The sequence below is a fragment of the Xiphophorus maculatus genome, chromosome 6 (assembly GCF_002775205.1).
Source record: "Xiphophorus maculatus strain JP 163 A chromosome 6, X_maculatus-5.0-male, whole genome shotgun sequence".
NCBI lineage: Eukaryota > Metazoa > Chordata > Actinopteri > Cyprinodontiformes > Poeciliidae > Xiphophorus > Xiphophorus maculatus.
This window is the reverse complement of record NC_036448.1, coordinates 28,404,138-28,429,589: the sequence shown is the minus strand read 5'-3', so window position 1 is coordinate 28,429,589 and position 25,452 is coordinate 28,404,138. Positions and strand designations below refer to the sequence as shown.

At 42.2% G+C, this 25,452-nt stretch overlaps 2 protein-coding genes across 3 annotated transcripts in view; both read left to right on the top strand.

Annotated features, from left to right (window-relative positions):
* The window catches only part of kcnq3 (potassium voltage-gated channel subfamily Q member 3), a 58,300-nt gene that overhangs the window by 3,554 nt on the left and 29,294 nt on the right, over positions 1–25,452 (top strand). The window lies entirely within an intron of this gene.
* LOC102232860 (tripartite motif-containing protein 16-like) lies at positions 18,078–20,048 on the top strand. The gene is made up of 2 exons (XM_023335332.1): positions 18,078–19,535; positions 19,617–20,048. Exons 1-2 carry the CDS (start codon positions 18,134–18,136, stop codon positions 19,796–19,798), a joined length of 1,584 nt encoding a protein of 527 aa, XP_023191100.1. The 5' UTR covers positions 18,078–18,133; the 3' UTR covers positions 19,799–20,048.

The following is a 25,452-nucleotide window of genomic DNA, read 5'->3' as shown; positions in this document are numbered from 1 at the left end:
AATGGAGGCGTCAGATTTTAGAGGCTGGAGGATTTTTCTTCAGTCTTTGGCTAAAGACCAGGAGTCATTTCTCCTGCTAGCGCTAGGCTAGCATATTTGTTTTGGTTGTATTTACCCAGAATGCCCTGCATTTTAGTTCACTTCCTGCTTTTGGAGAGGACTCCAGTCCGCTTGGCGTTCACATATGAATTCAAACCGAACCAGAGTTCACTTCAACCAAACCCAGACCGAGGTCGACTCGCCGACCGAACCGGACCTTCTTGATAAACGGACTGGAGTTGGATTAAAGCGGCTGATCATGGGAAGGAACTCTAAATGATTGGTGATCGCTCATATCAGGGTTTCTCCATGTTTTAGCAGAAAACGTCTCATTAAAGATGATGAGAGACTCGGGCTCTGGATCCCGGGCCGTTCAGCAGAACCGGGTGTAAACTAGGAAAAATTCACAGTCTGTACGTGTTGGTTCTTCCATTTGGGTTTTTACTGCTTGGAAAAACCAAACTCAGCTTTTTTGGCAGTAAGTTCATGAATGTAGTTTTTTGGTGTCCAGAAAATGAACAGAGTTCCCCCCGTTACCTAGCAACCACATCTGAGTCCCCCCGTTACCTAGCAACCACATCTGAGTCCCCCCGTTACCTAGCAACCACATCTGAGCATCCACATCACAACAGCCAGATGACAACATCTACATTCGGTCATCTGGTTTTCCTGCTATCTGCGCTGCATAATGGCTGCTGGAAAAGACAAGCGTTTGTTGTTGACTTATCATCCAGTTGACAGTAAATTTGAAAATGTCACTGGGTAAATATGTGTTATTGGAAGACATTGTTAAAAATATTGAAACATCATCTATAAAAACTTAAAAAAGAAAAACTAAAGTAAACAAACAGTCCTCAGCCTGGTGACCCGCCAGGCTGATAAAACACTGAGGGAAACCTGGAGGATTAACAGCCTGAGCCAAACCGACATCATTATCCTCTGAAGGTCCAGCCCCAGAACCAGATCAGAACCGACTGGTCTGGACAGAACCTGCGACCCGTCGGTTCTGGACTCCCAGAGGAGAGACGGATGTGATTAGTCTAAACGGCCACAACCACAGACTGGACCCGACCCACAGCTGGCAAACAGAAACAGAGCTGCACAGACAGAGACTGGATCAGAACCAGAACCAGGTTAATACCCCAAACCTAAAGCTGGGTTTACTGCAGGAAACCACGAATCTGTGGGAGAAATGCAACAGAACCGTTTACGAAACAGCCCAGAACATCCGGGTCCGGTCGGAAAACAGAACCTGCTCTAACGCGTTGGTGTGTGTGTGTGTGTGTGTGTGTGTGTGTGTTCTCTTTTTACAGCTAATTTATTGCAGTTAATTGATTACTAAATCACAATAATGGAAGATAAAGTAAACTTTATAAGAACCAGATCATAATAAGGGACATTTTTGGAAAATCTGCTTTCATCAACAAAAGTCTTCAGTCTTCAATTAAGGGTTTGGAAAAACATTTAATCTGACAACAAAACATTTAATCTGACAACAAAACATTTAATCTGACAACAAAACATTTAATCTGTAGTTATATTCCTAGTTTTATCACGGTCAAAGTGAGTTTTTATGCATTAGAGGAAAATAAACCAGCATGTTCCTTCCTGCTTGTCTAATGTCAGCAGTGAATGCTTTGAACTATCCAATGACTGTAAATATGAAAAGTCCCAGTAAATTAAAACAAATGACCCAAAACACCAGTTCTGTTTAACCAGCCAATAAAATGGGGACAAATATGAAACAATGTCAAGCTAAAGGTTTTTAATCACCAACCTTGCAGCTTTCTAAACATGTTTTCAGAGAGAAAATCTGCTTTTTCTTCGGCTCCAGGAACAAACCTGTCAGGGAAAAGCTAACGATGAGATCAAAATGATTCTGCTGAGTCAGCATTCAGTCAGTCAGAATATTAAAGTCGTTCTGTGAAACGAGTCAGCAGCGTGTAGCCGGAGCTGAACCTGCCGCTAACGAGCCGCTCGGCTTCCTGCTGCTCCAGTTTATCCTGCTGACGCTGCTCCTCACAAAACACTAAAAACTACAAACATGGCAGAATGTAAACTCAGACATCAGCAGCAGCAGCAAAACCAGTTTTATTTGGAATTTTACGTTAAGATCATTTATTTTCTAATTGTCACAGTGTGTCATCTTTTGGTCAGTGGAAATTGGTCAAAGGTTTTTTGCTTTAAACATTTTTATCTTTCTTATCAGTAGCATTTCATTTTATTGCACCTGATTGCTATAAAACTATCGTTAATTTTATCTGACCAGTCCGAACTCTGCCCGGTAACTGCTGATGCGTGTTTTCCTGATGAGCTGCGCAGCTCAGATGGTAACTAAGAGGCCGGGATGGGATTTATCCAGCATCTCATCCACAAGACTCTCTGCTGTCAGCCTGGTGTGTCTGGACGTCTGCAGGGGTCAAAGGTCAGCAGCGATCTGCCACCAAAACTGATGATGCCCCAGATCTCCAGTTTCCCCTTCACTCCCTCTGCTTTCACCCACACACACACACACACACCCACACACACACACACACACACACACGCACACACACACACACACACACACACACACACACACACACACTCTCACGCTAGCTCAGCCCGGCTCTCAGCCTCCACCCCGAGCCGGTTCTGCTCGCTCTCATCACTGCGTTGCCATGGAAACCAGTATTTGGGTACCAGAGTGAAGAGTTTGGCTCTGACCTGAAATGCCCTCCTGCAGATCGAAACTGAACCAGTCGAAAATTTACAGTAAAAAACCAAACAGACGTTAAGATGAGAAACAGAAACAGAAACAGAAACTCGTTACTCTCTGATCTGACAGACTGTTGAGGTTAAAACCGACCCAAACCGGGTTCATTGAACCTGGATTAGAACCTGATCCGGGTTGGAATCATTTCTAAGATTCAACTTTGGACATTTTGAACTTTTTTAATCTGGTTTCAGATTTCTGTCTTCACTACAGTTCATGTCTAACCTTCACTTTTCTGAACTAACGAGCTTCATTACAGTATCATGTAAATTTGAGTTTTTACTCTTTCATCATGTTAAGATGATATTCTCATCAAAAACACACCTGGAGAGCTGCCTGGATTTTTTCATGTGTGTTTGAGAAATCCTTTAATCTCCATGGCAACCATTGAGCTATGCAAAGCCCTGGGTGGACGTAGCCCCGCCTTCAAGGCGAAGCTCCGCCTCTGAGCTGCGGTCAAATCGTTAAAGGGTTAAGAGAGGAGCCATGACGACTTCCTGGAGGCGGAGCTTCAGAAAGACCAGGAGTTTTTAAAGAGACAGAGGCCCAAATTCAAGGTGTTACATTAGGAAGTCAAATTTCTTTTAAGTCAGATTTTATAAGTAGCATTTTTATAACAATTATGATTATGCTATAAAATGACAGAACATTGTAATGAATGAACAGTGTGTGCAGCTTAAAGTGTGCATGCTAAAACAAATGCTATAGAATCAAGCAACTGTTTGAAGCTAACAATAGCATCACCTTGTTAACTCTAAAGTTAGCATTAAGCTAACATTTTAACGAGTCTATGTTTAATAACTCATTAAACATTCCTGCATCCCCAACATTAATGTTACAATGCTAACAATACATTTAGAATATTAAGCTAACATCTTAATGCTAAGACACTGTTAGCATGCTAAAGGTAACATTTAAAGCTTTGTACAGATGATCTGAGGATCCCAAAGCAGATTTTTGTTGCTAGTCAGATTTAGCTTCACCTTAAATGGTATCGTTAGAAATCTGCACAATGTTCGGTTGTATTTGGGTCATATTTTTTTATTTTATCAGACTTTCAGTGCCAAACAAACCAAAGTGTGGAACATTTTCTCTCCTGTCCACCTCCTCGTCTTTCTGTGTCGAGTTTCCTTATCGCAGCTCGTTGAATCGTTTCTCCTCTTTAATCCTCATCCCACTTCCCTCTCGGCTTTTATACGTGTCATGTTGAACTGCTGCGTGTGCATCATAATCTGTGGGTGCACAGAGTGACTAATGTTTTCTCCGGCTGTCAGAAACCAGCCACTGAAGTGCCCTTGAGCAACTCATCCATGAGCAGCAGTTAAAAGCTGAAACAATGTCGGTTAGACAGACTTTTAGTCCAACAGATTATTTTATTCTGGTCCAGTAAATCTTGTCCTGACCGAGTGAATCCGTTTGTTTTTCCAGAGAGTGAAATCAGATCTGAATAAAACAAAACTCCTCTGTAAACTCATGTCTGCCGGCCCGGTTCAGTCCAAATTCAGCCCGTTTGTCTAGAAAGTCCGGTTCGCTTGGGGAGGTGTGAATGTGTAACCGAACTCTGACAGCAGAGCTACTGTTTACTGTTTTTACTTTTCTTTTGAGTGTATTGTTGTACAATTTGTTATTTAGAAAATAAATGTTCTGAAACACGGAAATAAAAAAAAATTCTTCCATCCATCCATCCATTTTCTTCCGCTTATCCGGGGTCGGGTTGCGGGGGTAGCAGCTTCAGAAGGGAGGCCCAGACTTCCCTCTCCCCGGCCACTTCTTCCAGCTCTTCCAGAAATTCTTGTTTTCCATAAAAAGTTTTGTCTCTAGGATGAGGTGGTTTTTTTTGGCTGTATTGAAATTAGTTTATTGGTTTATTTTTCCTTTATTTCATCACACGAGTCACATGATCAACAACCGGTTGTTACTACTGGGGGAAACGACAAAGAAGACGACAGGAAGTGGTTGGAGGATGATGCATGTTTTAATGACTCATGGTGTGAACAAACCTGTCCTCTGTGATTTTAGTTGCATTTCATATTTAAAGAAAACAGCAGTTGTGTTTTTTCGACATTAGCAGAATATTGACGAAGTTTCATTGGGAGACGGGAAGAATCGGGTTGGATTGGTGGAAACGGGTCCAGTTATTCTGCAGCAGCTGGAGGATGATGATGATGATGATGATTTCTCAGCGTCTTCCTCTCTAGTGGCTCGGATGGTTTACGACTGCAGAGATGCATGCTGGGAAGCGGGAGCTGGAGTTTTCAGAGACGTTACTCAGTTTTATTCTGCGTTGACCTCAGCGGAGGATTTTATTGAGCCGTTAAGACGTAATGAAGGATGAAGGATGAAGCCGAGCCTCCGGCTGATGACGGCAGCGATGATACCTGGGAATAAAACGTCCCGTTGGGCCTTCAGGTCACACAGAGACGCTCTCACACATTTCTCTGCTGGTTTCCAGGACGATGGTGTTTTTTATGCTTCAGTCGTTCTGTTTGTTTTCACTCGTCTTGATTTCAGTGGTTTATTATTTCAGCTTTTATCTGCAGAGCGTTGCCTCAGTCTGCAGCTGCTTGGTGTTAATCTGGGATCTTTAGCATGAAGCTCTTTCTGTTTGGATGTTTGTTGTTTTTATTAATTTGTGGTTATTTTTCTGAAAGATTTGGTTACTTTGAATATTTTCTTTACTTTGTTTTGTTTTTTACACACCAATAGGAAAATACTCAAAGTTTTGACAGGTTTAGATAAAGTCATCTTTCCACATGTTTCTTTTGTTAATGTTTTGCAGAAGGCGAGTCAAACTGGAGGTATTATTAATGACTTGGATCTAACAGACTCTGTGGAGTAAACATTAGGGTGATGGCAGAGAGGCTTTCCAGCCTTCATCACCAAATGTTTGTTGGTCTCAGTAAAAGTTTCATCACCGCTGATTGAAAATGTAATAAATATTTTTAGTTTATTTCCAATAAATCCTCTGTTATTCATTATGTTTGAGAGATGTCCATTTTACTTCCTGTCAGTGGAAAACTTTACAGTTTAATGAAAATAAATTTAAATCTACCAAAGTTCAGAATTATTGTGTCTTTTGCTCCATCAAAAATAACTTATTTTTTGGTGTTTATATTTCCTGAATCCTGCGATCGTGTTTTTTTGTGACTATTTTTTTGTTCTGTCCTCCTGGACCTCGAATTGGACCGTCCCAGATTAGGAAGGCAGGAAGCTGAGACTTCAGCTGCTCCAGCAGGAGAATCCAACATGTTTCAGATGCTTCTGAAAACGTCAGCATGAGATTTATGAGGGTTTAAAATCCACAACCTGCAGCATTTTGTTGCATCTTAAAGATGATTTGGTTTTGGGGCAACCCTGAACTTTGCAGCTTGTGATCCAGATCGATGGTGCAGGTGGAGCAGCCGGACCCAGAGGAGGATGCTCTTACTGGGAGGAGAAACCAGATCCACACCAGTAAAGGGAAACCCCCCTCCCTCCAATCCCACAATCCCACTGCAGCTGCTACACCCAAACCTCTGCATGGCTCTGAGCCTGTGTGTGTGTGTGTGTGTGTGTGTGTGTGTGTGTGTGTGTGTGTGTGTGTGTGTGTGTGTGTGTGTGTGTGTGTGTGTGTGTGTGTGTGTGTGCATGTGTGTGTGTGTGTGTGTGTGTGTAGGGTGCAGTGGGGCAACCAGGGAGAGCCGAATCTTTGCCGTCTGTAATTTCAGTCACAACTGAATCTGGTGATTTTTCGCTGCGTCTCTCGGCAACATGGAGGGAATAATTCCTGTAGTTTATTCAATAATTCATGAAATGTTTTTTAATTTTCTTTTATTTCTGCCATTTTGTCTGTTTTTAAATGACTTAACTTTAAAAGTCACAAAGCAAGATTTTTTTCTATTGAATTTACTTTTGTGAATAAAAAAATTTTGCAGTAAAATAATTTTTTCAAAATTATTTTCTTGAATAATTGTGAAAACCAAGAACAATATTATCCCAACGTGAAACAAAATCTTTATAAATATATCGATTGTAAACTAACATGTTTTTAGTGTGAATGCAAAGCCAGAAAATGTGAACCAGAGAAAAGTTCAGGCTGAGAATCACATGGAGAACATTTTGATTTAATATCCTTTATGAATTTTAGAGGAAAAACTCAGGAAGCTCAACCAGGAGCACTTCCTGTTCCTGATGCCGGAGTTTAAATCTGATCCCAGGAAACATAGAAACACCCAGCTGATTATTGATCTGCCTTCCTGATTATTAATCTGCCTTTCTGATTGGTGCGTCGGACAGCTGCAGCTCTGTGGAAGTGTTCAGTCACTCTTTACATCCTCACCACTTATCAGCTGTTGGCTTTTAAAACACCAGAACCAACTTGGACAGACGGATCCGGATTTATTCAAGTAGTGAGACGAACATATTTATTGTTAATAAGTTTCTCTAACTGTTTTATTTTCCGTCTCGGGTTTGGACCAGAATGAAGGTTTTATGGTCAGTCTGAGATCAAAGCTTTAGGTTTTGCTCCTGTTATGGTGTCATGTTGGACATTAACCTGATTTGTGTTCGTTTGGTTCTGAGACAGCAGCGGTTCTGTTCGGGTCGAACGGCCCGGCAGTAAAAATCCAACTGATTACCTCATTAGAGTCAGTCTGGATGAGATCACTGCTGTTTGAACGTCTGAGTCTCTGCAGACTGAAGCGGAAACCGTCTTACGATGGCCGCATGTGGACGTTAGTTTGGTCCAATCAGAACGCAGCGTCACCCTTCAAGGAAGGAAGGAAAGAAGGAGGAAAGAAAGGAAAGAAGGGAGGAGGAGAGGAAGGAGGAAAAGAAGGAAGCTGCTGGTGGTTGTTTGTGTGGGAGCTTCGGATACAGTCTGTGTGGTAACAATGAATTTACACTTAATTATCTGGTGCAGCTGTTTTCTCCTGCAGCTCAGCTTGTGTGTGTCGGCGCACATTAGTGGAGTAATTTCCCTGTTCTGTTGGGGTGTGCGGTGTGTGTGTGTGTGTGTGTGTGTGTGTGTGTGTGTGTGCGGTGTGTGTGTGTGTGTTTCTGCTGCTGTTAAAACCAACAAACCTTTTAATCCTGACAGAACAAAAACAGAATCAAAGCTTCGTCTCTGTTCCTGTTATTTCAGTGTTTAATGGGCTGAATTTGTGTTTTATGTTTTGATAAATATTTATATTCAGGCACTCTTTGGACACCTTCTGCTTTAAAGCTTCACTTTAAATGTTTGCATTAACTAATGCTTCATGGAACCAGACAGGGACGAAAACGACAAAATAATATCACCAAAAACCTGTAAAGATGGACAAGTAGTCATTTCCATCCATCCATCCATCCATCCATCCATCCAACCAACCATCCACCCATCCATCCATCCATCCATCCAACCATCCATCCATCCATCCAACCAACCATCCAACCAGCCATGATGGATGGATTCCAACCTTCCATCCATCTCCATCCCAGTTTTTGGTTTTCTGACTTTGGGTTTCTTTGTAGAACCATCAGAACTTTAATCTTCATTTGGTTCATCTCAGAATGTTGATGTATTTTAGCTAAAGTCTGATTTTTAATCTGTAAAGGTGATTAAACTCCAATCTGTAGCGTTTTCTTTTTAGAGCAACTTCCTGCTGGTCTGGTTCTCCTATAATTTATCTCATTTGTCTCCATAGAAACATTTTTATCCTTTAAGTTTGAAATAAATGATGAGCTCAGATTGTTCAGCGTCTCCTAGGAAACGTCTAGTTAAAGAAATGTGACAAATTTATGACCTCACAGCAGCAGCTGCTTTATTTCATTCCAGATCATCTAACTACCCAACATTAGTCTGGTTCTGGTTCTGGTTCTGGTCCTGGTTCTGGTCCTGGTTCTGGTTCTGGTTCTGGACCGGAACACCAGTCTGAACAGTCCAGAGCTGCTTTTACCAGCGAGTCGGTACGATCACACTGGATTATTTGAAGACAAAATAATGAATTAAAGTAAAAATGCAAACTAAACTAAATCTGTAAAGGTGCAAAAAGACGCCAATGTTCCTGGATTATTATTATTAATAATAATAATTATTATTATTCTACTCTTAGAGATTTATTAAAATTGTATTAATATGAGTGATTTTCTGCGAGTTCTGGACGTTGGACCCGTGTTGGGTCGGACCTTATGTCCTGCCTCTGGACATAATGTTTTGCATTTTGTTTGTGACATTCTGTCTAATCACATACGTATGTTATATGTAATTGGAAAGATAAAAGTTTTGATTTTCTGATGATTTATGGCAATCGAGGATAAAATCATAACCACGGGCAGCGTAAGCGTTTCTGTCAAACAACGTGGGAATTCAGAATAAAGTCCAGCTCACCGTTTGAAGCCTTATGTCATTGAGTTCATCCATTAGCGTGCTAACCTATGCTAACCCAACCCATCAGAACCACTGCAGGTTTAATTCAGTGGTTCTGAAGTAAACATAAGTAAATATCTCCTGCATGAGTTTCAGGATCCCGTCGTTGTTTTAGAGTAGGGTAAAAAGCTCCAGTTGTCTTCATGCTGCACCAGCCTTTCATACTCATAAAGTCCCTGAATGTTAAAGATTAATGTTCTACTACGTCTCTGTTGCCCCTGATCTGGACCCAAGTCTTGGTTCCGGCTCTGTGAGTGTTTGCGACTGCAGCATCAGATTGCAGATCTCTGCTGCAGCTGACCCTCCTGCAGCTGACAGAGCACTTAGCTCCAGTGTGAACTCTGCTCATCATTTATTGATGCAGGGTTTTGCACCAGGAACCATTAGTTCTGCCCGTCCTCCACCGCGCCCCGGACCTCCTGTCATAATGGAGCATCACTTCCAATCTGCCCGGGGCTCAGAAAGGCTCTGCTTGTTCCCTGCATGTCGAAGGCTGGGCCTCCGGTGATCGACTGTTTGAGTTTACTTCAGTTTTTGGCCAAAGATCCGACAGAATGAGGCTCTTTCTGTTTCTGGAGGCTCATCCTGCTTTTCACTGAGGCTTTGGAAATATTTGAGTCAACAGAATCAGCTTCTCGTTTTTGTTGGAGCGAAGAAGTAAGACAGGAACTGATGCAGCATTGATCCGACTCTAACCGACATTTTCTCAGCGAGAAACGATGGAGAATCCACGATTTTACCTCTTTATATAAACCACAGGAATTATAAGAACCAAACATGTTGAGGATTTCTCCATAAATAAGTTACTGACGCTGGTATTGAGTTGAAACTGAGATCAATGAATCCAAACATTTATTGAAATTAGAACAAATTAACTGTTGGCCTGTTAGGACCAAACAATCTGCCTGTGAAAGTTTCCTGTTTGGTAGAATTTCCTTTTTTTCTGACTCGGTGAAACGTTTTGGATTTCCCTCCTCAGCGTTCTGATAGTGGTTTGCTTCTGGCCCATTTCTCTGACACAACTGGTGGAACTGGGTCGGGTTTAGGCCACCGGACTCACACACCTGTCCAGCCCTCTAGAACCGAGATCAGGACTTTGTGACGGACTCCAGACTTCTGCTCTGTTTAGGGTTATTTTCTGTTAAAATACCCATTTCTGTCTTAAACACAAATGGAAGAAATGTGGAGTACTGATGAGTTTAACAACAGGACTCTGGACATTTCCTGGATCTCAGGAAACACATTTCTGTTAGACATCTCATTATACATGTAGAAATTTAACATTAAGATGAATTTTTATGCAACAGGAGCCTTAAATAATCGTCATTGGTCTCGGTTTAAAGTTTGAGCTTCTTGGTGTAAAATCCACGCCGGTGCATTCAGGTGTTTCTGTAAATCGGTTCTCATTATAAATTGTGATTTAAAACATTTTAACATTTTAATATTCTTCTACGTCTGAGGCTCTGACTCTGTGCCTCATTACACTTTGACTGACGTCAGTTTAAACTTTAGGAGTTTATTAAGGCTGCCAGTAAATCCCCTAATTACTCTCATTACTTATCAGTTTGCAAAAGAGAATCAGCTGAGTTCAAAGTCCTTTTAACTTTAAATGCCTTTTATATCAGTACAACTTTGAATTTAAAGTAATCGTTCATGTTGCTAAAGGTCCTTTAATTTAACTTCTAAAGAGTCAGAGTTTCTAAACTGAATAACAAAGAGGAATCCGGTCCGGATCTGTTGGTCGGCTCAGGAGGAGGCTGACGTCGTAGCGCCGATAATAAGTGGATCAGCAGATCCAGGGACGGTACATCTGCTAACGTCCCCCTCAAACTGAAACCAAATCACTGGCAGGGGTTCAGATCCGTGTGTGGTGCCTGAAGGACGGGAGAGGACACGGCTGGAGTCCGAGTCCGAGACGTTCAGAGGGATGCTGATGCGGCTTTTCTTCTCCTGAAGGCGACAGAAACTTTCAACAGTCTTTTATTACGTCTGATTCTTCCTTTGGTATCAGATCTGGAGAAACATTTCAGCCAGTTGTTTCTGTGAAATAATTATCTGAACAGTTATTTGTACCAAAGTGATTCCAGTGGTGAGCCACAGGTGGCGCTATAAAGATGCGTCATTTCGTCTCCATGAAGGTTTCCTCCTGTAAACTTTGACCGTCTTTCTGGTTCTGAGTTTCTGAGATGGTGGAGCTCAGCTGAGCAAAACAAACTGTGGATTCCCAAACAGCAGCGTGTTAATTTATGAACAGCAGCTGGTGTTACTGAGGCTGGGAGATTTGGGACAGAGGAACCTTCAGGACTCATTCTCTCTGCAACCTGAAGACACTGAATGAATATTTGGCAGTTCAAGCGATCCGTCAGCCATTTCAAACAGAAATAAAGTCTCTTCCATAGTAGTATTATGTGTTGCTGTTTGTTTAGAAATGTAAGTAGTTTTACCTTTAATTCAACCCAGGAGATATCTTAAATATATTCAGAAACTTGAAAGATATCAAACATTTTCATTTTTATTCAAATAAAGTTTATTTTTTAAAGTGAGAGGCTTAATTAAAAGCAAAGCCATCAGTGAGGCTGATTCTCCTGGTTCTCCTTCCTCCTCCTGATGGATCCTGATGGTCACTAACTTACTGGATGATGGATGAGCAGCTCTGAAAAAGATCAGGCAGATAACTCCTCCTGCCTTAAAGGGATTATTTAAGGCCTAATTAGATCTGGAAAACATTTGGGCTCTGGAACGTGCAGATGTTTTTCTTAGCCACATAATGGACCCAGCAGAACAGCATTAGGCAGTAAATAAAAACAGGACCACACCCGAACACCAGACCGCTGCACCAGACCGCTGCAGGATGGGTTGTCTGTTTGTAAAAACAAACATTTTTCATTTTGTTTAATGTTGACAAAAAAGGACATTATAAACTGTTTTATATAATGAAATAAAGCTACGGTAAATGTAAATATTTAAAAGTCCATTCATCTTATAAGTGTGTGATAAAAGCTATTGTTTTACTCAGTATAAAAATATATGATTGTGCATTTTACAGAATTTAACAACAAATAGATTAAGTAGTTTCAGGTAACCTCAGCCAATCACAATATGGTTTTCTTTTGTTTTGTATTATTTGTTTATTTTTTGTTTAGTTTTATGTATTTTTAGCCTCCCGATCCACATTTTATTCCAGTAGATGGCGGTAATGCACATGCAAGTGTTGCTTGCGAACCGCCATTAAAATAAAGAAGAAGAACCTCAGCCAATCACAGTGGTTGTCCCGCCCCCAGTTTGCGTTTTGCCTGCGCTATGCTAGTTAGCAGCAGCGTTGCTGTGATGGGAGAAGCTAGCTAACCTCGTAAGTTCATGAAAGTAGCTTGTATGCTTTGATATTATGATATTAATACTGAAAGCGTGAGGTAAACCGTGTGAGGAGTCTCTGTATTTGATGTAACAGACAGTTTCCCCGAGTAATGAAGAATTATATTGGCGACTTCACATCAACCTCTTGACCCCGTTAGCCGCTATGCTAGTTTGGACTATTGTAAACTCCATTGAGCTATGCTAAAACAGTTAGCATGTGGACTCTGAGTTACAGAGCAAAATAGAATGGGGAAAATCTATAATTACTCAGACTATGTGGCTAAATTTATTTTTGCATTGTTCTTTTTTTATATATTAGTAGTCATGTATTGTGTTTTATTACCTTTAGCTGTTTTTCTTTATTAACTGGATGATACTAATTCATTTTGGTCAAATTTAATTCGAATAAATAAATTGTACAACAGAAGTATAAGTGAAATATGAGTAAAGTGACGTTTCAGTTTTATTTCATGGCAGTTAATTGTTACGGTTTTTCATAAAGCATGAGTGTAATATAGTTCTGACCTTATCCATAGGTCAGTTTGTTATATTATCAAGATCTGAGAAGTGAGACTGGATCCAGGCTTTAGATGCTCCATTCATGGATGGCGACCCGTTGGCCATTTGAACAGAACCTATAGTGACAGAACCCACAGTGTGGTAGGACAAACTGCATTCACAGATCACTGGGAGGGAATCTACCAACCTTACATTTACAAACTGGCATATCACAAGACAACTAAAGACTAGGATCAAACTTTTATTTTGGGTAAACAAGGTGCACACGTTTCTTTTGTGTCTTTTGAGTATAACATATTTCTGATATGATGTGTTTTTTGTTGTAGTTTCTTATCCTCCTGGCCTTCCTAAGATTTTCTGAACTGGCCTAAAGCAAATGTAATATTTCTAGTAGTTAACACTTCGTTTTATTCATGTTACCTGTTACTGATTACATAATGACATATTTGCCAGTCAAAGTCTCATGGCAGCAAAATATCACACTAGCACAAATGAAATTGTCAAAATGCTAAAGATCACAGCAACATTATTTACCTCGCACATTTTTCCATACAATGCAGTCCTAATTTTTATGTCTATCATGGGATAAGCTCCACAACATTTATAATGGAGCTTTTTAACATTTTGGAGCAGTTGCATTTATAAAATCCTGATCTGTTCTCACACAATTTGATGATTGTCATTAGTTGTCCAGTCCTTTTTAGTCCCACTAAATGGTAGCTGGACTGGCACTCAGAAATTAGCAGTCTTTCATGCATCAATATGCAGATTGGTGGGTAATTTGGCTTCAGCTGCTGCACCAAAAGGCACATTGATATGTTCCAGGAGGGAAACTGGAATCAAACCTACAACTGCAGCCCCCTTACAGAGCGCTAATGAAATCCAGCTTGACCTTCTCCAGGTGCTGGAGGTTTGCTCCAGGACAGAGAAGAGAGGCCTCCTTCCTTTCAACCTGACAGACCTGCAGACTGTGTGTTCATAGTGGTGTGAAGACGCAGAGCCGGCTGACATTTTCCAGCCGTCCCTGGTTTCTGAATTATTGATCACAGGCTTCACATCTCTGTCTGTGTTTGTCCTCCTCAAACGCTCCATCGGTTGTCCACCCAGCTGCTGCTGCCGCCTGCCAATCAGCCTCTGCTCTGGTTTTATATGAAGGTAAAGTCCATGTGCAGAGTGCTCCTCTGCTTTCATCCATATATACTAGATACATATAAGGGTGAGGTAGCATTGTGTCTGTGAGACCTACTTCTCTTTTGTTGTTGTTCTTCAGGACCGGTGTTTGAACTGTTTTCTCAGGGATGCGGTCGACTCTCTGCTCTTTTATCAGCCTCTTGTTGCCATGCTCTCAGCTCCCCGCCACCAGCTGTCGGTTATTTCTGCTTCTATGTTCCTTTCTCGTCTCCCGCCAGCCTTTTATTTCTGCCTCTCGCCCCACTTTTTTTGTTTTTCCTCTTCCAAAGCCGCCAACTCACACACATCTACTGCTGGCAGCCTTTTTTACATCCTTTTTCTGTATTTTTTGGATTAGCTGGAATATGCTTGGCAGAGTTTGGTTTCACCTTATTAACTAGCACAGAAAAATCCTTATGACTTTAGTTTGTGATTGCATTGGTATGAAGGTGATTCCAGGCAAAGCGATGGACACAAGCAGATGTTTTCTAATATGAAGTAGCATATGAACACCTTTGCTGTCTGTGTTTGGTTTAGTTGCTGTTCATCATTATCATTAATACATAAAATCTTGCAGCCTTTCTTAAAAGCCCTTTCACCAAGAATGAGTTCAATCTGTTAATTGTTTTGACATTGTGAACGGCTCAGTTCAGACCTGTAGTCCATTTGGAAGTCCGATTGTTCACATCAGCACAACTGTTGCTTACATGGACTGTGGAAAGGCGATCCCAGTGGGAATATTCATGCAGAAGAAAAGTAGGAACCATTTGGGGTGGCAGGTAGCTGCACTGAGGTCAAGGTCACGGCCAAAATGATTCCCATTAGTTTGACTTGAGTTTTTTCCACAGCTACTTGGGATCCCAGAGGAGAATGAAGATGGACCCGGTAGAGAAAGGAAAATCTGTTTTCCTTTAGATTTTGTTCCTAACATCAAACAGGTGGAAGACTACGGATCATTTGAAGGTGGTTCACATACAACAGAGTTGTGTTTTTTTGTTGATGTTTGGTAATAAGCTTCTTCGGTCGACTCACCACCCTGACTGTCTGCGAGGTTTGAGTACCCTTGATCTGGGAAACTCTGAGGAGTGAATGAAGAAGACTTCACACCTTAGCTTGCTTTGTTGCACTTCAACTCTCTGTTTTTGAAAATGGACTGGTCAATGCCAGGCAGGTACAGTAGTTGCCTACTACCACCAGAGTGACATCACTAGAAGCTGCCAAGTATAAACTGAAGGTAAGGCAAGCAGCTCGCCACCACGTTCCTTCCAAGATTGCCAGGATTAGGGAGACGGAGACCCCATCCTGGAGCCAGGCCTGCGTTCGGAGGGGGGATCTGGTTAGTAGGTGCCTGGTGTTTGAGCCTGGATGCCTGGGGCTTAGCTGAGCTCAGCCTCAGCAACATTACCCCTCTGGGGAACACTAAGGTTGGATGTAATCTGAGAATCTGGTGCCAGTCAAGGATGGATGCCTTAACTTCCTGATTCCTGCATCAAGAGGTTTATTATCCAGCCAATCACAGCCCAGGTAAGACGTAATGGATTGATTTCCAGAGACTCAGTTCACCTCAGTGGAAGAGCTCAGGTGTTTTCTGTACTCTAAATGTAAATCAGTCATCAACACGGATAAAAAAACTCACCTATGAATGAGCTCAAGTGTCCTGACTCCAGTAAATTTTTCCTTTTGTAGCTTTACGTCTTTGTAAGCAGAAAACCTGAGTTTTTCTCTGCAGATCCAAGTCACCAGTTAAAAACCAGCTCAGGTTTTTATGGGCAGTGTTTCAGTTTTCTTTTCCTCCTCCCCGAGCTGAAGCGCCTGCGAACGGCTGATAAGGCCGTCTTCTTCTCTTATGTCCTGCTGGTTCAGCACCAGTCCCACCACCACTGTGATTCGGTTCCGGTTCCAGTGGTTATTGTACATAATCGCCTCATTTCAGCCTGAAATCTGCAATGTTTGGTCTTTAAAGTGATCAGAGCACCTTGTTGAAGTAAAAGACTGACACCGGGTTCATGCATTGAACAGAACCGTGACCCGATGTTTTCCCCTGAGACGACACCGGTTTGCTGACTGCATCAATGCCTGCCTATATTTAGCAGGTTGGTGGGTGTGAGGGCTCGGATCAAGATGTGTGTGTGTTTGTCTGTAATGAGTGTGTTTTGTGCTTCAGCAACAACACGATGACACAGCCGAGTCCCAGTTGCTAGGCAACCCCAGCTAAAACACTCGGCAGCGTTTGCTGCAGCAGGTTGCAGAGCTCCAGAGGATCACTGTAGATCCTGGAAATCTCAGCTCTGAAAACAACAGTTTGTTTCACACTCAGATTATCTGTAGACGTGGGATTTAGTGACACAGCATGACGCTGCAGATTTACCGTCCGTAGAAACTCCAACTGTTCCTCGAGTCAGAGGAGGAAACGAAGAACAATACATTTTAAAATCTTAATAAAAACATCATAGTTTAAAATAAAGATCAGAAAGAAACTGAAAAACAAAACGTTACTGAGAGAACAGGCAACTGCCAATGAAGTCAACTGTTTGTTTCTGGAGAGGTCTATTTCGGCTCCAAACTTTGACTGGGGCTTTTTTTCTTATGTAAATCTGCTGCTGTTGGAATCAGTCCAGTTGGTGACCGAGTTTGGGTCAGGTTTCTGGAATACTCTGGTATTCAGAGGAAATCCTGGTTGCAACGTTCACAAAGCAGTCAAATGAGACCCAAATCCAACTTTTCTTCATGGCAGTCTGAATACTGGTTCTGAATGACCCATTTCCTATCTTTTCACCCAAAAGACAATAGAATTTGTGCCACTTCCACATCTCAGCCATTTTATCCAACATGCATCATAATTTGGTACCAGAAGAGGCCAAATGCAGTGAATCTGAACGAAGCAATGGTTGTGATGATGCTGTCGGCTCCTGATGCTGAATACATTTAAAATCGATCCATAGATCGATTATTTCCTCGGTAAACAGAGCGCTGCTGTGTGACGTCTGCATTCTTCTTCACGGTGCTTTAAGGCTGTAAATCATTCATACCCAAGACGGATTGCAGTGGCATTTTATTAGTTGTACAAACAACCACAAAAAAAAATCAGATTTCAGCAAAAATAATAAAAATCTGAACTGAGCATCAGGATCTGCTGTGTGAACGTAGCCTTATTGAGTCAGAGGTACCCAGGACTTGTGGGTACAATCAGGAGCGATATCACTGTGAGAGGAGGAAAACAATCCCACATCACCTGCCCTCCTCCACCATGCTCATCAGCTGGTATGACGGGTTTCTGCTAATCTGCTGTTTTTTCTCAGCCAAGGCCTTCTTCTTGAACACTTCCTAACTGCCGTACTGGTTCAGCCTTTCATTAATCAACACCGAGTCGCTGAATATCCTGGTGATCAGGTAATCAGTTAACAGTCAACATTCCTGTGATTTATTGTGCAGATCCAATTAGATTGACTTTGGATATTCACCAAGTTCTCTTCTCATTATATAAGAGAGCTTATCATTTCCTGGAGTTGACATATTAACTTGCCTCAGTTCATGTCTTTGAAAAATACATATCAATTACATTACATTGTCCCTGTTTTACCTTCTAATTTTCTAATAAGGTTTGAACTCGACCTTCCATTGTTCACTAATGTTATTTGTAGTTTGGTGTTTTGAACAGAAAACTTGTGAAGACGGTTAATCTTTAAACCTTATCATTTTGAGCCCTCTTTTTTCCTGGAATCAAAGTCTGATATTCCTCCCACTTCTTCCTGCTCAAACACGCCTTGAAGCTGGGAGGAGCCAACACCTGCTGAAGGTGAAAGCTGATTGGCTGCAGCCTCTCTGCCCTGACACGTTTGTAGATCAGAGCTCAACCGTGTTTTTGGTCCGAGGAATTGAAACTCACACAGTCGCTGTGACTGAGAGCAGAAATGGAGCAGAGTCAACTGGACCAAGAAACTTTCTCCTGTTCGATCTGTCTGGATCTACTGAAGGATCCGGTGACGATTCCCTGTGGACACAGCTACTGTATGAACTGTATTAAAAGCTTCTGGGATGAAGAGGATCAGAAGGGAATCTACAGCTGCCCTCAGTGCAGGGAGACATTCACACAGAAGCCTGCACTAAAGAAAAACACCATGCTAGCTGCTTTAGTGGAACAGCTGAAGGAGACTGGACTCCAAGCTGCTCCTGCTGACCACTGCTATGCTGGACCTGAAGACATGGCCTGTGATTTCTGTACTGGGAGGAAACTGAAAGCCATCAAGTCCTGTTTAGTCTGTCTGGCCTCTTACTGTGAGAAACACCTTCAGCCTCATTATGATGTGGCTCCTTTAAAGAAACACAAGCTGGTGGAGCCTTCCAAGAACCTCCAGGAGAACATCTGCTCTAAGCATGGTGAGGTGATGAAGATGTTCTGCCGCACTGATCAGAAGTGTATCTGTGCTTTCTGTTTACTGGATGATCATAAAGGTCATGAAACAGTGTCAGCTGCAGCAGAAAGGACTGAGAGGCAGAGAGAGCTGGAGGAGAGACGAGGAAACATCCAGCAGAGAATCCAGGACAGAGAGAAAGATGTGAAGCTGCTTCAACAGGAGGTGGAGGCCATCAATCACTCTGCTGATAAAACAGTGGAGGACAGTGAGAAGATCTTCACTGAGCTGATCCGTCTCCTCCAGAAAAGAAGCTCTGATGTGAAGCAGCAGATCAGATCCCAGCAGGAAACTGAAGTGAGTCGAGTCAAAGATGTTCAGGAGAAGCTGGAGCAGGAGATCACTGAGCTGAAGAGGAAAGACGCTGAGCTGGAGCAGCTCTCACACACAGAGGATCACAACCAGTTTCTCCTCAACTACCCCTCACTGCCAGCACTCAGTGAGTCTACACACTCATCCAGCATCAACATCCGTCCTCTGAGACACTTTGAGGACGTGGCAGCAGCTGTGTCAGAGCTCAGAGAGAAACTACAGGACGTCCTGAGAGACTCATGGACAAACATCTCACTGATGGTCACTGAGGTGGATGTTCTACTGTCAGAACCAGGACCAACGACAAGGGCTGGATTCTTAAAATATTCATGTGAAATCACAATGGATCCAAACACAGCTCACACAAAGCTGGTTCTGTCAGAGGGAAACAGGAAGGTGACAGCGATGAATCAACCTCAGTTTTATTCAAGTCATCCAGACAGATTCACTGATTACTGGCAGGTTCTGAGTAAAGAGAGTTTAACTGGACGTTGTTACTGGGAGGTGGAGTGGAGAGGGACAGTTTTTGTATCAGTCGCATACAAGAATATCAGCAGAGCAGGAGGTGGGAATGACTGTGGATTTGGAGGTAATGACAAATCTTGGGCTGTAAATTGTTTCTCAGATGGTTATCAATTTGGTCACAACAACATCTGGACCTCCATCTCAGGTCCAGTTTCCTCCAGAGTCGGAGTGTACCTGGATCACAGAGCAGGTATTCTGTCCTTCTACAGCGTCTCTGGATCCATGACTCTGATCCACAGAGTCCAGACCAGATTCACTGAGCCGCTACATGCTGGAGTTTGGTTTCGCTGGACTGGAGACACTGTAGAGTTCTGTAAACCCACATAGATTTTCTCTCTGATTGTTGGTCAGGGTTCATTGTTCTTCTCTGCTCTGCTATTCTTTATTTTTCTGGTTTAAATGTCATTGTCTGTGTTCCAGGAGTCATAAAGTATATCATGGCTGATTTTCTTTTCTTTAATTTTTATATAACCCTGAAATATTTCTCCATGGGCTGCACAGTAGCGCAGTTGGTAGAACTGTTGCCTTGCAGCAAGAAGGTCCTGGGTACGATTCCCGGCCCGGGGTCTTTCTGCACGGAGTTTGCATGTTCTCCCTGTGCAAGCGTGGGTTCTCTCCTGGTACTCCGGCTTCCTGCCACAGTCCAACCCTGTCCTACCCTGTGACAGACTGGTGACCTGTCCAGGGTGACCCCGCCTCGCGCCCAGAACGTTAGCTGGAGAGGCACCAGCACCTCCCGACCCCACTGGGGACAAGGGTGTTAGAAAATGGATGGATGGATATTTCTCCACATGAAAATCTAAACTTCTCTGCTGTTCTAAATCTGAATGTCTGCTGTTCTTTCTCTCTGGCTTTTTTCAAGAAACTCAAACAAACAACTTAGACCTGATGCTGTTTTCTATTAAATACTTTGGATGTAGATCAGAAAAATAAATGTCTGCTGTTCTTTCTCTCTGGATTTATTCACTTGAATAACGTGCTTTACATCATGAAAACCAAAAAATTACAAACACAACATATAGTCAATAGTTGTGAAAATAACAGACATCATGTTTGGTCAACTGCCATAGTTAAAATCATGAATACCCATCAAAGGATAATCAATGTTCCAGGTCTTATTAATCACAAGCAGCTCTAACCAGGTGGGGTTTCAGCCAGGATTTAAAGGAACTCAGTGTTTTGGCTATTTTCCATTTATCTTGTATGTAGTATACAGAAGCTGAATGCTGCTTCTCCATGTTTGGTTCTGGTTCTGGGGATGCATAGCAGACCAGAACCAGAACCAAAAGACCAGGGAGGTCTGGAATATTCATACAACTCCAGCAGATCTTTTATGTAGTTTGGTGCAAAGCCGTTCAGTGGTTTATAAACCACCAACAGTATTTTAAAGTTTCTTCTCTCAGTGTAAGGACTGTAGACCTGGGTGATGTGATCCAGCTTCCAGGTTTTAGTCAGAACGTCAGCAGCAGCGTTTTGGATCACCTGCAGATGTCTGATTGATATCTTTAGGCAGATTTGTAAAGAGACTTGCAGTAATTAATGCGACTAAAGATAAATGCATGGATGAGTTTCTAGATCTTGCTGAGACTTTAGTGCTTTAATCCTGGAAATGTTCTTCAGGTGATAGAAAGCCGACTTAGTAACTGATTGTAAATGAGACGGTGTGGAAATCAGAATTGTTGTCCGAGTGTCAATGTGAGGCACAACAGCTTTCACAAGCGGAGCGATGCGACTTTCACTTGATATACGTGTAAAACTATCAGAAATGGCTTTGGGTTTATTTCGAACGTAGTGGACACAAAGAGAGGTGGTGAGAAGGTTTAAAGAGAAAGAAGGAAATGAAAGAAGTAGACAGAATACAACACCCTAGACATCTGCTCCTAAAAAAGTAAATAAAAAAGCAGAAAGTTGTCCTGCTATGACCCGCAGAGGTCAGTGGCAGCCTTTCAAGTTGATCTTTGACCCTGAAAACCTTCCAGTTTTTCTCTGCACTGCGGCTGAAGTCCTGCTGAGTCCAGTTGGAAACTAACAACCTTGGTTAATGAAACGTAGCTCAGAAAGTCTCTGTTCATGTCAGAGCACTGATGGGCCCTCAGGACGAGGATCCTCCCGTTGAAATGGCTCCCAGCCAGACTTTGATCATCCTGTGAAAACCGTTTCACTGCTTTACATATTAAAGAGGATTTTAGGGCATAAAGAAGCATTATTGCTCTGATTCCAGTTGAATAAAGTTAAAGCCAGATTAAATCAGAGTTTGAATAAAAGTAGGTAATGAGATGTAATAAAGTGTCTCAAAGTCACCCTGTGAAACCTGCACTTCTGATTTTAACTGCTAGAGGAGAAAAGGAGGAGCGGATTTGGAGGAGGGCAGGACTTCTGGCGAGGAGACGCGGACTCTGAGCCAGCAGAAGGATCTCCGGATTAATTAGCACCGGACCTCGGGCGGTTCCCGAGCCAAAGCTGCTGGTTCTGGAAGTTAGCAGTTTGATCCAGACATTGAGCTCCTTTATCTGCCCGCTCACTTTCCTGAAGAGGAAAAGTGGATTTTTAACCAACGGACGACTAAAAGTGTGATCACACAGGAGGGAGAAAGATGTGGAAGAATTAAAGAAAGTAAATGCAGTCTGTATTTTCTAAACATAATAAGGATTTAAAATAACTGAGCTATTTTTTTTTCTCTGCAAATTTTGCATAAATCCAGCAATTGGGCAGCGCCTCCCATGACGGCCGCAGCCTTCGACGCCTGTGTACCTATGTAGACACCCGTCTTATGTCTCTTGTTCTTTGAACAGGCTGTACTGAAATGTCAGTTTCCCCACTGGGAGCCTAAAATGTAAATGGTTCCAACTTCTGGACCATTTGAGTAGAAACGGTTCTGAAGAAGACACTGAGCAAAACTTCCTTCTTTATGAAATGGAAACAAAAATGGAGTGGCATCAGATTTTAGTGGTTGGAGAATTTCTCTTTTGTCTTGGCAAAAAGAAAAAACACGACTCATTTCGTCCTCTAGTGCTAGGCTAACGTGTTTGTTTTGGTTGTATTTACCCAGAATGCCCTGTGCTGTAGTCCACTTCCTGCTTTTTGAGCGGTTTCTGGTCTGCTTGGTGTTCACATGTGCATTCGAACTGAACCAGAGTCCGTTTCAACTGAACCCAGATTGAGGTTTGTATGAGACCCAAAGTTTGATTACGCTTTCACACCTCCCCAAACGAACCGGACTTTCTAGGCAAACGGGCTGGAGTTGGGTTAAAGCGGACTGAACAGGACTGTGGGAAATGCAGCCTGCGGCATCGGACCTACAGGATCAACAAACCCTGATGGAAAGGTGGTTATAAAACAAATTTTTATGACTTTCAATTATTAATTTCACATCTTCATCCTTTCTGTCATAGTTTTGGTCTCATCCACCTTTTCTGGATGTTTTGTGGGTTTTTTTTGTTAAAAAAGCATTTAAAATAATTTTCTATTATTTCCTCTGCATCTGCAGAAGGAAGTGTGTTTTATCCGAGTCCAATGACTGACAGCCAAAACTATGATGATGGATAACATTCACCATTATAATGATGAATGACAGTTGCAGCTGTTCTGTAACTTTATCTTCAAGCGACTCACAATGTCTCATATTCATAAGAACCAACTGTCCAGATGTGGATCCACCACCATCAGTGGAGTTACACAAGATCTGAAGAAAATATTAGATTTAATGAAATTCATCACCAGTTTGAAACAAATGGGTACAAAAGGAAGAAAACTTTAAGGTAATAAAATAGCTGTATGTTTTTTGTTGCTCTGTTTTCAGACATACATGTGATTTAGTATTGAAAATAACTGCAGACCTATTGTATGTTTTTTAGTTGCTATTCACCAAAAACTGGAGACATTTCTGCATTTTTCTGCCTTTTTCCATCAACAGTCAGAGCTGATTGTTCTGTCATTCTGAAAGTAGGATCTCTGTCTTCCCGTCTCCGGTTGGACGCGGGTTTGTCCCTGGAGGACTCGGACCAGCTCAGCATGTCGCATCGATAGCTGTGGAAGCGTTTTCCTAGACGGAGGAAAAGCAGCAGAAGCTGCCGGTGGCGTCACGCTGACTGTCCCTCTGAGGCTTCAAGCTGCCAAAACGTGGCCCAGATAATGAGCGTTTATCTCTAACTGTCCTGAAATGTCTCCTTTAAATAGGCGGTAAAACCTGCAGAGTTCTCCATGAGGAGACAGAAAGACATTTACATGCACAAGTTGGAGCAGAAAACACTAATTTATCTCAGAAATAAGAACACTGATGGATTAATTACATGCAATTATACTTTTAATATGAAAACACGGATAGTATTTTATTTTTACAGTTGTGTGAAATATTAACTCATATATTTAAAGTTTACCAGCATGTCTTTATCAGACCAGTGTTGTGATCTGCTGCTGCGTTTACCTGCAGTGTGTGGAGACCAAATATATTCATATTTAATCTGAATTATTTTTCTGTTCAAAATGAGAAATATTATTTTTCTGTCTCTCACATATTTGGGATGTTATTTAGATTTGCATCCTCCACCACAGAAATGGGTAAATATTACTGGGAAACATAGAATTCACCTCCAGATCTGCTTTTTTACTGATAAACTGACTAAATGTGTTATTTAGGTTTGTATCTTTACGTTTCTGTGCAGAGGAAGCTACTTATTCAGGACACAGCAGAGAATAGTCGGCTAAACTGTCCAACATCAGAAAGAAGTCTCTAGATTTGTTGGATGGGTCTGGAAAGTCGTTGAGTTGCCAACAGTTGTTTTGTCTTGACCTTTTTCCACTCAACTCCACACTTGGCCACGCCTCTCAGCGTCTCTTGGCTCCGCCCACTTGTCAGGGGCGGGGCTTGGCATCCATATCTGGTTCTGACCTGGTGATGTTGAACCCAGCCAGTTTAGTTCAGTGTTTGGGTTTTCCTCAGTGATCCCTGCTCTCCAGTTATCAAGGATCAGATGTTCTGCAACTTTTATCTGCGGACTGAACATGGCTGGTGTGGATGCAGCCTGTGTGCAGGGCGATTATAAAAGTGGTAGAAACTTTTCTTTAAGACAGATGAGCATCATAGAAAAAACAATCAGATTAATTTGAATATGATGTGGGATTAATGTGCCGAACATTGTGCTGCTTGTGCTGTTCTGGTTTTTGTAATGATGTCGAGTCTGAGAAGTTATTCAGCCGTGTTGTTTCTGACAGTGATTTATTTTACTGTGCTTGTAGCTTCAACACTGTAATATAAGAGGAGACAGCAGTGACGCTTCTAGTGTCCAAATAATGTGACTCTAATGTGTTTTTGTCTTTTTATCCTGATTATCTTCATTTACCTCGGTGATGCATCCATTTCTCTCTTCCCTCTCGTCTCTCGTCGGGGTTGCAGAGGAGCAACTTGTATGTAACTTGTTGCAGGACATGTTGTGTTTTCATGTTATTTAGTTTCAGTCACAAAAAAATTTTCTAAATCCGCCAAAAAGCCATGACTAAACACAGAAACTGCTTCTACACTGAATCCCTCCAAACGCTGAGACCCGAGACACTCCGACCCGGAGATCCGACCAGCAGGATCAGCCGAAGACGATCAATCCAGGTGACAGGAAGTCAATTTAACAAGCTCCTCCAGAGCTGCACTGCTAAGACCTCCGTCTCTCTGCTGCGGCTCGTTTACAGCTCATGTAATGATCCGGCGTCGCTGCGTATAGAAAAACTAAATGTTGCCTCTCTGAGGCATAATGAGAGGCGCTGCTGCAGCCTCCGTGGTTCTGCAGGTGCAATAAAGTCAGCTTACAGTGTGAAATACGGCCTGCAGCAGGAGACCTGCAGGACAGCTGCAGCTTAAATAGTCCAATGACTCAGTTTCTGACAGGTTTAAGGCTCCGGATGCGACGCCGCGTCCCGGTGGACGTTCAGCCTGACCCGGGACAGAAACGCGGCGCTGCTGAGACTGTTCTGTTGATGCAGGACCGTCTGGA

Excerpts from the sequence above, each read along its gene's own strand:
- LOC102232860 (XM_023335332.1), top strand. The coding sequence starts at position 18,134 with ATGGAGCAGAGTCAACTGGACCAAGAAACTTTCTCCTGTTCGATCTGT. Across the intron at positions 19,536-19,616 it reads GAATGACTGTGGATTTGGAG|GTCCAGTTTCCTCCAGAGTC; the intron begins GTAATGACAAAT and ends CCTCCATCTCAG.